Source organism: Fistularia commersonii, chromosome 6 (genome assembly GCF_037954325.1).
Source record: "Fistularia commersonii isolate RoL2024-O1a breed Wild chromosome 6, RoL_Fcom_v1.0, whole genome shotgun sequence".
Lineage (NCBI taxonomy): Eukaryota > Metazoa > Chordata > Actinopteri > Syngnathiformes > Fistulariidae > Fistularia > Fistularia commersonii.
The window spans coordinates 12479321-12495753 of NC_141289.1; the positions used below are offsets into that span (position 1 = coordinate 12479321).

The 16433-nt window shown below is 42.6% G+C and overlaps 1 protein-coding gene across 5 annotated transcripts in view; it reads left to right on the forward strand.

Moving 5' to 3' along the window:
- nrp2a (neuropilin 2a) overlaps window positions 1-15365 on the forward strand; it is a 69526-nt gene extending 54161 nt beyond the window's left edge. Inside the window, exons 14-18 of one of the 5 annotated variants that reach the window (XM_086148143.1) lie at window positions 6155-6420; window positions 6969-7065; window positions 8657-8689; window positions 13453-13515; window positions 14465-15365. In XM_086148143.1, coding sequence (XP_086004269.1) covers window positions 6155-6420; window positions 6969-7065; window positions 8657-8689; window positions 13453-13515; window positions 14465-14769 — 764 coding nt within the window. In that variant the 3' untranslated portion in view covers window positions 14770-15365. Of the gene's footprint in view, window positions 1-6154; window positions 6421-6968; window positions 7066-8656; window positions 8690-10601; window positions 11093-13452; window positions 13516-14464 lie in introns of those variants that run through there. The other 4 variants (XM_086148144.1, XM_086148147.1, XM_086148145.1 and 1 more) reach the window with 4 other exon arrangements.
- The last annotated feature ends 1068 nt before the right edge of the window (window positions 15366-16433 follow it).

Here is a 16433-nt window from a genome sequence, read left to right on the forward strand (position 1 = left end):
CCTTGCCCGTCACGTGGATTTCTGTGTGAGTCATTGTATAGCTGTCCGCTCCGTTAAACCGCAGCCACGTAATAGTAAAAAAAATGATTCAGCAACCCAGCCCAAGACCGCTGTTTGTGCCACAGGGATTTCTGTATCACCTCTTTCAGCATCAGGCGGTGTGAAGCAGAGCTAATTTGCGGTGGAGGCATCTGCGTTTGTTATCCGAAACGTGAACAAGCGCAGATGCATTAACCTGGATTTATCAGCTCCTGTGAGTGAACTGGTGTCAAACATTTCTGGGGGCAAAAAATCACTACCTGCAGTATTCTTGAGGGGGCTGCTAAAGCATAAAGCTTTCATTTTAGATTAGGGGGGATTTTCTTCCAGGTTCATAGGTATGAACTTGATGGGATCTTGAATGGAATTCTATTTACGATTGGAGTTATCTAATTTTTAGATCATTGTTTTCAGATTAAAGGGTACATTTCTTTTGTCATTAAGTAATTCAGAACATTAAGTGAAGGTATTTCATTTATTTCATCCAAAGTTCTTTGGGTAATTTTTTGAAAATCCCTATGTACTGTCCTCCCAATTTCGGGGTAATCTTACTAATTATTGAATCTTCCTATTGCTCATAAGCTTTTCTTTCCTTTTTTTTTCTTTTTTTTTTTTTTTTGCAAAAAAGCCATCTTATGATTTTGACATCAAACATCCAACTATGGAAAATACAAAAAAATATAAAGAACATGGAAAAAAAAAATATATATATATTTTTTCTTATTGATGAAAAGCAAAAATTATACGAAAATAATTTCTAAAAGTTGGGAGGAAAAATTACTGGTTATTTTTGACTTCTTTTTATTTTGTTTTTTAATCTACTGAAATAAGAAAAACGTTAGTTTTTTCTAATTCTGAAAGATGTCCATAAATTCTTTCTGTCTCATCAATACCCAGGGGTTGTGACCCCACTCTGGGAGTCCCTGGTCAAAACAAAACACTGTTTTCCACATCAGTCGCAGTCCCTCCCCACTTCATTCGAGCAGAGAGAGTCGGAAGGAATCCCTTCCATCCAGCCGCTCATGTGCCCGCCCTCTGTCAGCTTCTGCGTGGTGCGATGCCTCTGTTGGAAGGGGTTAAAAAGCGGAAGCTCAAATTAAACTCATAGCAGGAGATTCCAAAGATGAGCGGCTATTCCCAGCCGTCCGTTACGGCCCCTCAATTACCTCAGGCACATCCCAGATGATGCTGTGTAGACTTCCATCTACTTAGACACTCCTTGAAGAAATAATTATTCATTCTCCTTCTCTGCATTCCAGCAGATCAAAAGTGCAGCTTTTGGCATGTTATTAAAAGCTATAAAAGACATTTCCTTCTGGGTTTAAGGTTGTTTTTTTTTCTTTTTTTTTTTTTATTGCGCTCTTATTCACGTTCAGGGCGGGGGATTGTTAGCTCGGGCCTTGTTTTAAAATTCATCGGGTTTGAGCAAGTCTCCATGAAAGATTCAGCTTTTTTTTTTTCCTTTCAACAGCTGTGGGGAATTAAACCGGAGGCTCAGTTTGCCCCCTTTTTGGTTAGATTTGTGATGTCACCTGGATCATGTTCAGCGGGGCAACAGATCTCGGGCGAAAAGGGAGAGATTTTCCTCCAGCGTGACCTATTTAGGTCATAACTGTCTTTGACAAGGGGTTTCAAAGTGGCTTCTTTCATCACAGCTGGATTAGAACAGGTTTCCTAGATTAGTCAGGTTGTGGCTTTCATGTATTAAGAATTATTTCCAGTCGTTCTAGCACGCCGCCAAAGCCTTTTGATTTCCCCCGCTGGTGTCAGAGGTCAGGCATTCCAGCCAACACAACATCATTATTTCACCACTATCAAATTACTGTTTAATCCTCTATGCAGAAGTTAAACTTTTTTTTTTAAGTGACCCAAAAAACATTCATATGTCCACCTCTTGACCTAAGGCATGAGACTAGTCATAAGGCTCCAGCTCAATTTAGCCTCTGCGCTGCTCTATTATTTGGTGGGATATTCCCCCGTCAATAAAAACCTCTCTAAGTGGAGTTCATAGATTGAATCCTTGTTTGTCTCCCACTGCACGGGACCACTGTGAAATGGATTAATAATGCTCCGTTGTACTGTGTGTTACCAAGCATTCTCAATTATACGCCGTCTGGAGCACAAAAGGCACGCTGATGGGGGTTTGTTTTGAGCGCGCACATTAAAATATATGATAAAAAACGAAAATTTGTTCCACATCACCTCTAGGTGCGCCGACCAAAAAAAAAAAAAAAAAAAACGTCGCGCACAACCATCGCAAGGCTTGGGAAAGGCCAAGGGACATACTGTCACACACGCTGTCTGAAGTGTCACACACAGGCGAGCCTAGGCGTATGGCGGGCAGAGGGGAGCTGTCAAGGATTTGTCCCAACAGATACTGCTTGTTTGATCTGCTAGAAAGGCCACATGTACAAAAAAAGAAAAGCATCCAGCAAAGGGGTTACCACCACCAGCACCACCTCAGCTCTTCTAACTTAAGCGTGGCTTGACTAAAAACATACACTGTTACTTTCACTGTATGCTACTGCTCGTGATAAAAAGCAGATGTTGCATTATCACGGAGAAAAAAGAAAAAAAAAAAGCAACAGACTTAGTTACTTGGAAACAAAACCTAACACAGACTCACTTTTGCATGCTGTGGAAAATACCTGTACACTCCCCAAGTTGACTCAGCTTCTATTTTGCGTCCGTAAACCGACAAGGCACGTAGTGCTTCCCAACACACAAAGACGTACTATTATTCATGATAAAGCATGTGTTTAAAATTCCAAATTGTTTACACTGGACAAATTCCCACAGGGCCAACTTAAGACATTCTTCAACAGATGCCTCATACACACACACACACACACAAACACACACACACACACACATATGCACCCATTTTCATCCTCTTACACACATATACTCTCACATACAGTGGGCTTGTCAATCTTATCCTTTCACAATGGGATTTATAGCGACGTCCAATTTGCAAACTAAACATCCTCTGATGTCAACAAATGGAGTTTTGTTGGACTTTTCCGTTGTTGAATTCATTTACCTCGAACGTTATGAAGAGAAATTGCCCCTCCGGGTCTTGGCTGGAGTTCTGGTAGCACTCCATGACGCTCTCACTGTAACTATTCTTCTGTGTGTTTATGTTTGTCATGCCCTATTGTTTGAGATGACTATTGTGCAGCAGTAATCCTATTCCTGTTAGTAAGTGGTGATTAGTTTCTTTGTGGTATAAGGGTCCTGCTTAAGACATCTGTGCTCATTTGTGAGCATAAACGCCGGACATTGTCGAATGGATGAGTACGTGACTGGTCCTGTAAGGGGTAATAAGAAAAAAAGATTAATATTTCAATATCCGGAAATCATCAATAATAACCACAATGTGTGCTTATTTGAGGAAAACCTGATTTTATGACACCCAGCACAAATGCAATTTGTGTTTATCTCCCGCATCATCAATTGAAACCATTAGGGGGATTTATTTTTATTCTGTTGATTTTTGATATTTTTATTTTTATTCTTGGAAAATGTATTGCTTATTCCTAATCTTTCCTTGGTCATCTATAAGGTGCTTTGGAACTGATTATATGTGGTAAATTTTCCGGTAAATTGTTACATTGTTTTTTCTTTGAGAACTCTCACTGTTCTACCCGGTGCATTTTATGAGCATAAAAAGACAATGTTTGACATCTATCCATATGGATATACTGTATGTATAAACACATAAAACAGCCTTAAGTCAAGCTGAATGTGGAGATAATGGTGATTAATGACGATAATCATTGGACTGTAGTCATAAACACACACAGAATGTTTATTTAAAAGATTCATACCCAACAAACTCACAAGCCCAGCATCCAAATACAGCTGATATCAAAAGACTTTCCTTTTTACCCATTAAATTACCCATTAAAAACCCATTAAAATCATGGTTATTTTAGGGCTCATTCAAAAGTAGCAACTTGCTAACTGAAAGTTAATACGCAGCTGTGCTCATTTTCTGGCAGTCTTACAAGAGACTGCATGAGCCAAGCTCGAGAATAGAGCACAGATCTTTTTGACAATAGACTTGTTCTCTTGGTTGTTTATCCGACTTTGTCTTGCGAAACTAATAAAAGACAAGCCGTTTTTTTCCCGTACATTTTTTCAAATGTAGTGCGTCAGGAGTTTGAAAAAAATAAAAAGATAGTAGAAGTAGAAAGAAGTAGAAGTGAATTATAATAGTTTATCTGCTTTAAGCAAGGGCTTACCGAGAAAAAACGTTTCCTTTATTATAATTGTTGTGTGTATGTATATACGTGTGTGTGTGTGTGTGTGTGTGTGTGTGTGTGTGTGTGTGTGTGTAAATGCATGTATTTATGCATATGTAGATACACATATATATGTTTGCGTATACACTATATAGCCGAAAGTATTCGCTAGTCTGCTTTGACTCGCATATGAACTTAAGTGACATCTGATTCCAAATTTATAGGGTTCAGTATGCTGTTAGTCCAGCTTTTGTAGCGATAACAGCTTCAACTTTCCTGGGAGGGCTGTCCACATGGTTCAGAAGTGTATTTATGGGAATTTTTGACCATTCATAAAGCGCATTTCTGAGGTGACACACGGATGTTGGACGAGAAGGCCTGGCTCTCAGTCTCCGCTCTAATTCATCCAAAAGATGTTCTATCGGGTTGGGGTCAGGACTCTGTGGAGTGCAGAACATTCAAGTTCATCCACACCAGACTCTGTCATCCATGTCTTTATGGACCTTGCTTTGTGCACTGGTGCACAGTCATGTTGAAAAAGGGAGGGGCCATCCCCAAACTATTCCCACAAAGTTGGGAGCATGGAATTGTCCAGAATGTGTCGGTATGCTGAAGGGGCCAAGGCCAGCTCCTGAAAAACAACCCCGCACCATAATCCCCCTCCACTAAACTTCAAACTTGGCACAATGCAGTCAGACAATTATCGTTTTCATGGCAACCGCCAAATGCAAACTCGTCCTGTAGATTACTAGATGGAGAAGCGCGATTCGTCAATCCAGAGATCGCATCTCCTCTGCTCTAGAATTCAGTGGTGGCACAGTGGCGGCGTGCTTTACACCACTGCATCCGATGACTTGCATTGCACTTGGTGGTGTGTGGCTTGGACGCAGCTCCTCGGCCATGGAAACCCATTCTATGAAGCTCTCTGTGAGCTGTTTTTGAGCTAATCTGAGGGCCAAATGAAGTTTGGAGGTCCGAACCAATTGACTCCGCAGAGAGTTGGCGACCTCTTCACACTATGCGATTCAGCATCAACTGACGCCGCTCCATCAGTTTACATGGCCTATCAATTTGTGGCTGAGTTGCTGTTTCATAGTTTTATAATACAGCTGCCAGTTAACTGTGGAATAGTTAGGAGCGAGGAAATTTCAGGACAGGATTTATTGCACAGGTGGCATCCACAGTTCCACACTGGAATTCACTGAGCTCCTGAGAGCAACCCATTCTTTCACAAGTGTTTGTAAAAACAGTCTGCATGCCAAGGTGCTTGATTTTATTCACCTGGGGCCATGGAAGTGATTGGAACACCTGATTTTGATTATTTGGATGAATGAGTGAATACTTTTGGCCATATAGTGTATCTGTATCTATATGTGTATATAAATAAATATTTATGCATGAATATATGTGTGCGTGTGTATGCATATGTATCGTAAATGAATGTTTATATGTGTGTGTATTTATATGTGTATAATTATATGTGTAAGTGTGTATTTGTGTATATGTATACACAAACCTGTATGTATATGTATATGTATGTTTATGTGCATGTGTATATGCGTATACACACACATGTATATGTGTCTGTATATGAATGTTTATGTATATGTCTATATGTGTTTATTTGCACATACATATGTATGTATGTGTGTATATTTAGATATGCATATGTATGTATAGGCATATACAAAATATCACTTTCGTTTTTTTTTTATTTATCAATCTTTTAGGATGGTGGTTGCATTGAGCTTTAATTAAACAACTTGTTCATCCTCGACGAGACCACCTCAGACAGTTTATAGTTTGATGAAAAAACTTGATTGTTTTCTATAAGATCAACCCTAACACGTGACATCACTCTCGTTCAGAGCTCAACAGCTATCTTTACCTGGACGCCAGCCTGAAGACGGAGCAGCAGCGAGCACGACTCATCAGCCCCATGGTGGTGGCAGACAGTGGGCCCCTCTGCCTCATCTTCTCCTATCAGATGGGAGGGGACGCCCAAGGCCACCTCCGGGTCCTGCTTCGGGACGCCGAAAATGTAGACACCCTTCTCTGGACGCTGAAAGACGATCGAGGCCCCGTCTGGAAGGAAGGACGCACCATCCTGCCGCGCTCCCCCAAAGACTTCCAGGTACTGATAAACACTTATTTACAGTCTTAAGAACCATATCACACCGAAAAGCACGCAACCTAAAAAAAAAAAAGCTGTGACAGCAATACATTTGAAATCCTGTTAAAAGTCAACCTCCTGTCTTATATTTGTGAAAAGAGAAGGGGAACGGCGTGTTTTGTCACCGATAGCCAGGTTTTTTACTTCAAACAGAAAAAAAAAAAAAAAAAAGCTGTGTCGTATCTTCCGGCAGTGTGATTGTTTGGGGAGCACTGTGCATTTGTCACTGACAGGAGAAGCAGTTAATGTTCTCATAAAAAAGTAAGGTGGGGAGGCTCGCAGAGGAGAGGAAGAAGAGCACCAAGAATAACTTTGAAATCACTGGCACTGTATTAAGTTTTTATTTATTTCTCCTTTTTCCGCCTCCTCCTTTTCTCTCTTGTCCCCGTTCTCACTTTGCCTCCGCCCCTCAATTCCCAACGTTCCCCTCCATCCTGCCTCCGTTTCCTTCTTCCTCTGCCTCTTGTCCTCTCCTCCTCTTCCTCTTCCTCTTCCTCGGCTTGGTTCAGGTTGTGATGGAGGGTTCCTTTGTGCACGGCACCAGAGGACACATCTGGATAGACAACATCCACATGAGCTCTAGCACCCCTCTGGAAGTATGCACAGGTTAGTCACACACACGCACACGCACACACACATACTCACACATAAATGTCACACCGTGCAAGATTTTGACAGACAGACTGGGACAAACTATTCATACATTTTATTTTTCTGCCAAAATAATTTTCCATACAGAAGAATATTGACAAATAAACACAAATGCAGTACACTCACACACTTTCCAACCTCTCGCTTTTTCTCTCCAACCCCCTCACCCACTCACTTCAAGCCATAAAATCCTTGAGCGGACACACACACACACACACACACACACACACACACACACACAGACACACAGACAGACAGACAGACACACGCACACAAGACGTGCTACACCCACCACTCCTTCCTCTTCCCCTGATCCTCCCAATCCAGTTTGGGAGACTGTTTCTATTCCAAGAACCCCACAAAATATGGAGATGAAAGGAAGGAGGAGAGGGAGGGATGGCATTTACTCTGCCACAAAAATGGAAAAAGAGAAGAAGAATAAGAAAAGTAGGCCATAAACGCCCCGTGGGCCTCTGTGATGCTAATCTATGTTTCATTAGATTTCTCTTCTTTCCTTTCTCTCCTCTTCCTGCTATCTCCATTGCGCTCGGTCGTATTTGTAAACAGAGCTTTTCCCGAGCTGTCAAAGGGAATTACTAGACAGGCTATTTCCCAAGCAAGTTTTCGAGGTGCCTGGTGTGAGCCGAGAGCTAGCGTAGCCTCCTTAATCTTGCCCGAGCCGGGGCTTTGGAGAGGGTCTTAAAGAGATCAGAGACCAAGCTGTGGGTGTGGAGCCAAAAAAGAAAAAAAACAGTTATCATCACTTTGACTGACGGCCAATGTGCATCAGAGCCGGACAAATGGCAGAGGGCCTTTGCTTGCTCGCATGTTCATGACAAACACCTATATTTCCGCGCGCTTTCCAATCAGAAAGTCGGTATGCACGTGTGTGTCGTGGGTCTTGAGAGAATCCGAACGGCGCAGCAGCTCTGGAAGGCTGCATTCCCGTCTTCTGCCACTCCCAAAAGCTGGGACTGGGCTTATCACCCAACACAGTTTGAGGTTTTCACAACACGGTGTTCCCGCCAAAAAGGTGCCGGTTCCCCATTCGTTTTTTTCTGCCTTTTGTCTCTCATCTGCCCCCCAACCCCTCGGAACACACACACAGATACACACCAAATCTTTGTGTTTACGTTCTGGGCAGTCGAAGCTAGCCAGCAAGTAAAAAAAAATAAAAAAAACAAAAAAAAATGCTCTCTACAGTTCAGCTGAATCTGGAGATAAACAACTTGAAATGTATGACATTCGCCAAGATGAGAACGCGCACACCCGCGGACACACAACCTACGCTGAACACGCACGGCAAAAACCCGCTGCAAACTCCCAACTCGTACAGTGTACTATTTGAAATGGCTTTTTCAGGTAAATGCCATAATAATTTTGAGTTATCTGGGGAATTAACTATAATGTCCTCGAGAGGAGAGTGATCGTCTTCTGACATTTATTTGACATTTTGTTGACTTTTCCTAATATAAAGTAAAAGTTATCTAACAATTCTGTCTCTCTTTCTCTATTTTGCTGTCTCTGACTCTCTCTGCCCTCGCAGAACCCTTTAACGCCTTTTCTCCCGAAATGACAGGTGAGATTTCTTTTTACGATGTCACTTCCTTTCTGGTCTTGCTTCCTGCTCGTTTGTTTGCTCTGGCCTGGGGTTTTTTATGTTTTTATTTTTGATTGGCAGCACTAAGATATCTCAATCACTAAAAAAAAATCAATGGCAAGAACACCCCTGCAGAGGCTGGAAAAAATGTGCGCTTTCCAATTAATCTTTTTTTTTGTTAAACAGATAATTCATCACATCGACAGCATGTATACACGACCCAGCAAATGTTTTAACAACTCGCGAAGAAGTGAATTATTGAATTTATAAATACCAAATGAGACCCAATCCCTGTTGTGGTTGGAAAAAAAGTTGGTTCAGTCCTTTTTGTATTTATTTATTTATTCATTTATTTTTAAGTGAGTTACTTTTACCTTGTCAGTCTCTGTGGAAAACGGGATTAGTCACAAACGGCAAAGCTAAATCAAGCGCACCTCACGGTATTTGAAAAGCGCAACATACTCTTAATTTTAAGCTGTCTGACTCAACATGAAGGGTTTTATATAACTTCATAGGATCCTGGGGGACCGTATGAGATTGAAGTCAGTGTTTTGGCATCTCATAATGTCTTCCAATAAGATAAGACCTCGGCAGTTTCAGCACAAACACGATGTGTGTCTGCGTGCGCGCGTGTGTGTGTGTGTGTGTGTGCACTTCTTCGGCTTTTCTACCCCTTCTATTCCATAACACCCACTCATGCGGAGTCTCTCACCCCTGAAAACATGCGCAAAAACACACATTAATATCACTGCTCATACACACCGGCGTCCCCAATGAACAGCAATCAGATAGAGTGACTGAGCAGCAGCGAGCTCGGGTGTCTGTCCTTTCCCCAACGGAGCTCCAACTAATGAGAGTGTGCAATGTGAAGTAGCAGGAGCACGCACCATTTCTCTCTGTAATTACGTGTCATGGTCCAAATATCAGCTCAACTTCACTCTTCCTAGTTTAGTGTGACATTCCCTAAGTTTTTACTGATATCCATGGCAAAGCTGGATGTTACAGGTCGGTTTCATTTTTTCTTTTAGATTTCTATGTCTTTGGAGGGATTTCTTTGGATCATAGATAAGAGACTTCCTGGAAGGCAGTTAGTTGGTTATTCCCAAGAACTGGCAATGTTAGGTCCTGCCAGAGGCAGCAGTGTAGAGGATCTGTGGAGACGGTCTCCAAGGAGACCGCGCTCGGCTTGAGGAGGAGAGGACTGGCCAAGAGGTTGATGTGCGGGAGAAGGAAGAGAAAAAAAATGTAAAACCAAGCCTAGAGAACGGGATAAATTATGCACTCAAAACAAATCTCCCAACTCGAGCCAGCTAAATAACAAATCCTCGTTCAATATCGGCTCTGAGAGCTCTGGAATCCTCGACTCCCATGTGGTTTCCAACTGAGGTTTGCGTGGGTCAGAGTCTCCATCAAGGGGCTGTTTGGAGCTCGCTGTCTGAAACAGGAAGAAACAGCTTCTTTTAATTTAGCGTGTAGGGTGCCGTTACTACTAATTTCGGCGGCTTTTGTTTCCCACCAAGTCATTTCATTGGAGTCTTGGAAAAAAAAATGAAGACGGAGTCACATTGCATTTGCGCAATTCAACAATTGGACTGATTTCAAACCAAATCTTTTGATAATCTTGGTGTGAAAATGTTCCCCGAACATCAACTCAAGCTACGTGGATGCATTTTCATGTCAGTTTTTGTTCTGTTTGTTTTGGGCTTTTTTTCTTATTTATTTGGCCTTGGAGATTTCTGTTCTTTTATTTAACCAGCATGCTCATGCACGCTCATATGAGATGCAAGCCTGCTGTTTGTATGATGAGGACTAATAGGGATAGAATGTAGAAAAGAAACAAGTGCCACCCCTCTCTTTCTCGCTAGCCAATTATTGTGTATCTCTCCACCAGGGGGAGGCATTCCTGTCCCTCCCTTGCCCATCCACTGGTATTACATTATGGCCGCTGGAGGTGCCCTCCTTCTGCTGGCAGTGGCCATCTTTGTCAGAGCCCTCTGTTGCTGCCGCCAACACCTGGCCACCAAGAAGAGCCAGCTGTCAGTGGCCTATCACAGCTCTTCGCAATGCTTCCAGTATTCTAACTGGTCCTCCAGTATGGCCACCCCAGGGGTGGAGCCAGTCCTGACAGTGAGGTTGGACAGCCGGGACCGACACCGTACCCTCTGCTGAAAAGACACGTAGCCGCATTTTTTTCTTTCGGCAGAGCAGGATGCCCACTTTTGATCTCGATGGCAGGATGCGTGTTGTGATTCAGCGTCACTGACTGAAGGAAACCCCTCCACGATTTAGTTTACAGTCAGCGGGGTGGTGAAAATATAGACAGTGCACTCGACTGCCAAGTAAAAATTAGCAAAAAAAAAAAAAAAAAAAAAAAGTGCTCTTTATATCGCTCTGATGGATGTAGCTTTGGTTGCTGTTTTTTTTTCTCTGTTCCGTTACGGACATCGCTGTCGAAATGTCACACTGTGATGCTCCCGATGAGAGGACTGAAGTCTGAGTAAGTTATTTATCTGAACAGCTTGTTTTGGATCATTGAGTGCCGCCTGGCCCCTTACATCCCCAGTGGTCCTGGAATGACCCCAACATGGACATACACACAGCCATGTGTGAGCTGGGAGGAAGGGGTGGTGCTGGCTCTTTGCTGAGAGCCAGCCAGAGCTGCCAAACCACAGGCTAAAAAACAAGACCCCAGGGACATGAGGAGCTGTGCAGTGCTGATAGAGGGAGGAGAAACCTAGCTGCGCTTGCCCAAGACACGATCTGGAAAAGCCCTGGAAAAGTCCAACTCTTGGTATCTCTGTAATATCGTCCGATCGCTTTGATCATTCGGGCCCGTGATAAAGTGAGGATGTTATTACAAAGAAGCAACATAAATTGTCCATTGTCCTTGTCAACTGAGCATGTGCACATCTTAAATACAAAGGAATGTAAATCCATCATACTTAAGAGTTCTACATCGCAAATGGGGGTAACCGGCTCATTTGATTGAACGTCTTGTCTTCTCCTGATAAACGCATCAGTCAGTGATGGATGCGGCCGTCTATAGTGTTTAGTGTTTCATCTTGATTCTCTGCCATAATAAAGCATGTTGCTCCTTTCCCATATATGCTTGATACCAACCCCCTCCCTCGCGACCCCCCCACCCCCCCCACCCCTTGTTCCCAGTGTCTTTGAGCTGCCAAAATGAAAGCCATGCTGAGCCAAGCCATGGTGCGTTTTTTTTTTTTTTTTTAATTTATTTTTTTTAGTGTGAATATGTGCTTGTTGTTGCTTGTAGGGTTGTAAATAGACGCAGCTGTCCGCCATTGCCACTTCTATCTTGATTTATGTTCCTACAATCCCCATTGAACCAGCTGGAAGCCATAAGCACTGCGTTTCGCTGTATATGCTAAACTTTTGAGAGACAGCCCAGAAAGAATCAAAGCCGGGAGGGCAGAGCTTTTTTTTTTTTTTTTTTTACAGTTCTTTCGTAGTGCCATATGACTGCATGACAGACTGTTGAAAACGAAAAGAAATCGTTAATGCACTTTCGGTAATATTTAACATGTCTGGGAACTTAAAGCCTACTTTATTGAGGAACGGCCCATTTGGCACCCGTCGCTCTGTCAGTGGTTCAGTGCAGTGATTTCGACACAAGTTCACCAGGGATCGGATAAAACCGAGCTCCTAGCTCGGCAGCTTGATGGAGCGTTCTCTCACAATCTGTCACACTAGCGAAATTCCATCGACTTTTTTGCGCACAGCTCAGCAAAAAAGTGTCAATTTGTTGCCACACTGCCATAGCTGCTCTTTTCTCTCTCGGGAGTGTTTTTTGGCACGCGCTCGTGTGATTTAAAATGAGCTTGGAGAGGGCTGATTGGACACCTTACTTGGTCCATCCAAACACCGTTACGCTCCAAGCTTCTAATAGTTGTAATTAGTTAATGGACAGATAACATTTATTAAGGCTGCTGTAAGCACTTTTCTCTTACATCTACTGCACCTCTACTGCACAGTACACTGCCAACTTTAGTTGCCCGGGAAACCGTATTAATAATGCCATTGGCTGTTGAAGACCTCCAGATCTAGACGTGTGCCTTGCCAAGCAGTTACTCCCACTCTCGTGTGCTTGCCAGCAGCAGTAAGCGCAAAACACATTCAGACACGAATGCACGGACACGAAGAGTCAAAAAGAAAATTCATCTTAAGTCAAAGTAAACTTGAGTCTCTGGGCTTGAAAACTTTCGATGTTCCGTCAATTTCTGTTTTTCTGTCGCACGGAGGTGCCGTGGGTTTCGTCGAAGGGAGAGCAAAACTGTTGCAAGCACTACTTAAATGTGGATGTGTTTGGCCGGGTTGTTGTTGTTTTTATTTCTTCTTAGATCATCCAACAAGCTGCTCTTAAACTTGACAGTAATAGTGTTCATGTTTTTAACAATGATATTGTTAACGTTTATTATCCGATGACATGTTTGCAACTTTATTCACATGGAATGAACAGTCTTATATCATCAGTATGCTACATGATGACTGTGTGTTTGACAGGAATGTATCATAATGATCTTTCTCTATTAATAAAGTCATATTTTTCTATCATTTCCAAGAGTTTCTTGTGTTTAGAGGGCAGATCTCATACACGTTACATGAAGATATGATCATTATCGCAAAGGAGATAGTACTGTTTCGCGCTGTTTTAATAATAGGTATGTGTAAACGCATTCTTTACTATTAAAGACTGTATGTCCTGTGCTTTTGTCTAACAGTTAAGATACCAAATGAATTTGCCGATGGACGTCTTTTCAGTGGCAGAAATTCGCAAGGTGGAGGTAAGAGTGAGCTACATGACTAATGAAAGCAGAAGCTATTATATCCTTGCTGTTTCCGAGAGGTTTCCAGTAAGCATCACTTACTGTTGCAATTCTGTTGTAAATATCAAGAAAGCTGATCTCTGATTCATCGCACAGTAATTCATTTCATTTTAAATATTTTCTTTATGAAATCTTAGTCATTATTAATGGGTATGGTACTCAGCATACTCAAGGTTTTCCTTTAAAGTTAATCCAATTTATTAACATGATTTTATTCCATATATATCCAAGTGTGAGATACTGTAGCATAAACTTACAATTATATTAGTCCACTAGCTGTGAAGCTTATTTTGGCTGTTTTTAATTGTTGTCAATTCACTCATTTGGTACCCCACCTCTATTTATATGGTCAAACCAATTATGCTAATAATAACTAAGTTGTAATTATAACACCAGTGTTCCATTGCAAATTTGATTTTGCAAATCTTAAGCAGGGTATCCTACCACCATTTTGTGCAAATTCAAAAATTGGCGTAGCATACACTGCCATGAAGTTTATGCTGAGAAGAGATGTAAACTTCCCTAATTGATAAAAGGTTCTTCAGGACAGCCGATAAAAACATTAGAGAGAAAGTGTTCCTCGATGCCTTCCAGTAAACAAATATAAATGCCGTAATGGATCGGGAAACAGAAAGACAATGTTACAATGTATTTTGACGACACAATCAGAGCGGGCGGACCTTCTTCTTGCACTGGTGGAGTGCGCTATCTTAATATATTCCATTTATCAATATGAATCAACTCTGCGCAAGCATGAAGGATGGAAATACGCACCGATTTGCATGTGCCGCTTTTTAAAATTTGCATTTCATTTGGAGAGTATTCCAATTTTGTGTTGCCCAATCAGTCAATGTGAGAGTCTGCGTTCAATTTTTTACCGTCCTTTTTACCTGTCGTCTGATCACAGGTCTACTGTTTTCAGACTGGAACACGGCGCCGCCGTCATCGGAGCCTCCAGTGACACGCGTGTCGGAGAAGGATAACTCCTGGTTGTACACCCTGGATCCGATCCTCGTCACGATCATTGTCATGAGTTCCCTGGGCGTCCTGCTCGGGGCGGTGTGTGCCGGACTCCTCCTCTACTGCACCTGCTCCTACAGCGGCCTGTCGTCACGCTCTTCCACCACCCTGGAGAACTACAACTTTGAACTGTACGACGGTCTTAAGCACAAAGTCAAACTGAACCAACAGCGATGCTGCACCGAGGCGTGAAGAGGCAGTGAGTGGAAACGCGGGAGACGACGGAAAATTTGCGTGAGATGCAGCTGTTTCGTGAAAACCTCTCACTATTTTCTTCAATCCCTCCAGTTCACCTTAGAGTCAGTTTACTTCCTCGACGATAAAGATGCCTGGGAGGACGAGATCGTCACTTCCTTTCCTGTTTTGAAAACATGGCACAGTCAGGTGTTGGTTGTTTTTTTTTTGCGGCGAAAGAACCAATGAGCGAGAGAGAGACAGTCAGTCGTGTGTGTCCCCCCCGCGTGGACTGTTTCATTACAGGGATGTTAGGCCTCAAAATCTAAATATCTACACATATCAATTACAGATTCTTGCTCCACCAAAAGAGAACGCCTTGTAAATGCATCATAGATTTGTAAAAGGTCTAGTTTTGAAACTGGATACTGTGCGTTACAGAGTCAGAACACGTGTTGGAAAGGTGGTAGGTTAGGAATCTGCTTAGAAAGTGTTTTTGTTTTGTTTTTTTTAATCACATGTGAACACAGTGGCCTAGATCTTAGCTCCTATGTGTGCCCTCCATCCACTCCACCCCCACCCTTCTGCTTTTCGTTCGGTTGTAGACCCCGCAATCTATCGGCCTCGGTTATCCTCTTTACGTCATGAAAGTCTATGTATTTTTAGTCACTGACATCCCTCGAGTTTGTCACTTCTCTTTCTGTTCAGTGTTTTCTGTTTGGCCTGTCGCCAGTCCGCGATAGCAGATAAGTAGAAAAAGAGGCGTGTGTGTGTGTATGTTTGTGCGTGTGTGTTTGTGTGTATGGGTGTGAAGGCGGAGAAACGAGGGGCATTTTAATGCATTCTTTAAATGACAGGGATAGTCACTGTTTTAGATTTAGTAGTCGGCGACTGTTGCCACTGGTTCCCGTCCAAGAGAAGGTCATGTTTACATTGTGTTTGATGTAGAAAGGTCAAGGAACTTTTGGTCAGTGCAACCTATGGATTGCTGAGAAAAGCAGGGAATGAAATCTACAAAGGAAAGAGAAACAAAGAGAGACTGAGAAAGATATGGCTGACAAAGCACTAAAACTTCTCATGTGTCTCACAGGGGCGATGTTCTCTCGGTGATTTCATGAGGACAGAAAAAGAAAAACAACAAATGGGATTCAAAAACAAAAGGCACAGCCAAAAAACAAAAAAAAAACAAAAAAACAGCTCTTCTCAAATGTGAGCGGCTGTGTGCCCCGGACACACACTCCAAGCCTTAAACTGTCCGCTCAAATGTCGAGAAATAACTTTGAGGCAACGTCAAGTGAAGAGTTCCCTTTCTCTTTTTTGTACCGCTGGACCTCAAGAAGCCATGAGTTAAAGGACCTACCCCCCCCCCCCTTCCCTCCCTAAACTCACACATCGCGCCAACCACACCCCCACCTACTGGCTGAATGAGGCCGACTTCCCGAATCAGTTTTTCTTTTTTGTTTATTTGTTTTTGTTTCGTTCCAGCGCAGGGCGGGCGAGGCCGAGAGAAAGGGCCTCGCCTCGCAGGTGAGGTGAACTCGTAAGCCATGAGAAGAAGGGTGAGAGGATTCGGAGACACACAGCCTAAATTGCAAAACTTCTCCAAACGCTGTCACGTTTTGCTTGTATATACGGACGTGTATACAGAACATAAATGCACACTCGGCTCACTTGGACGCACA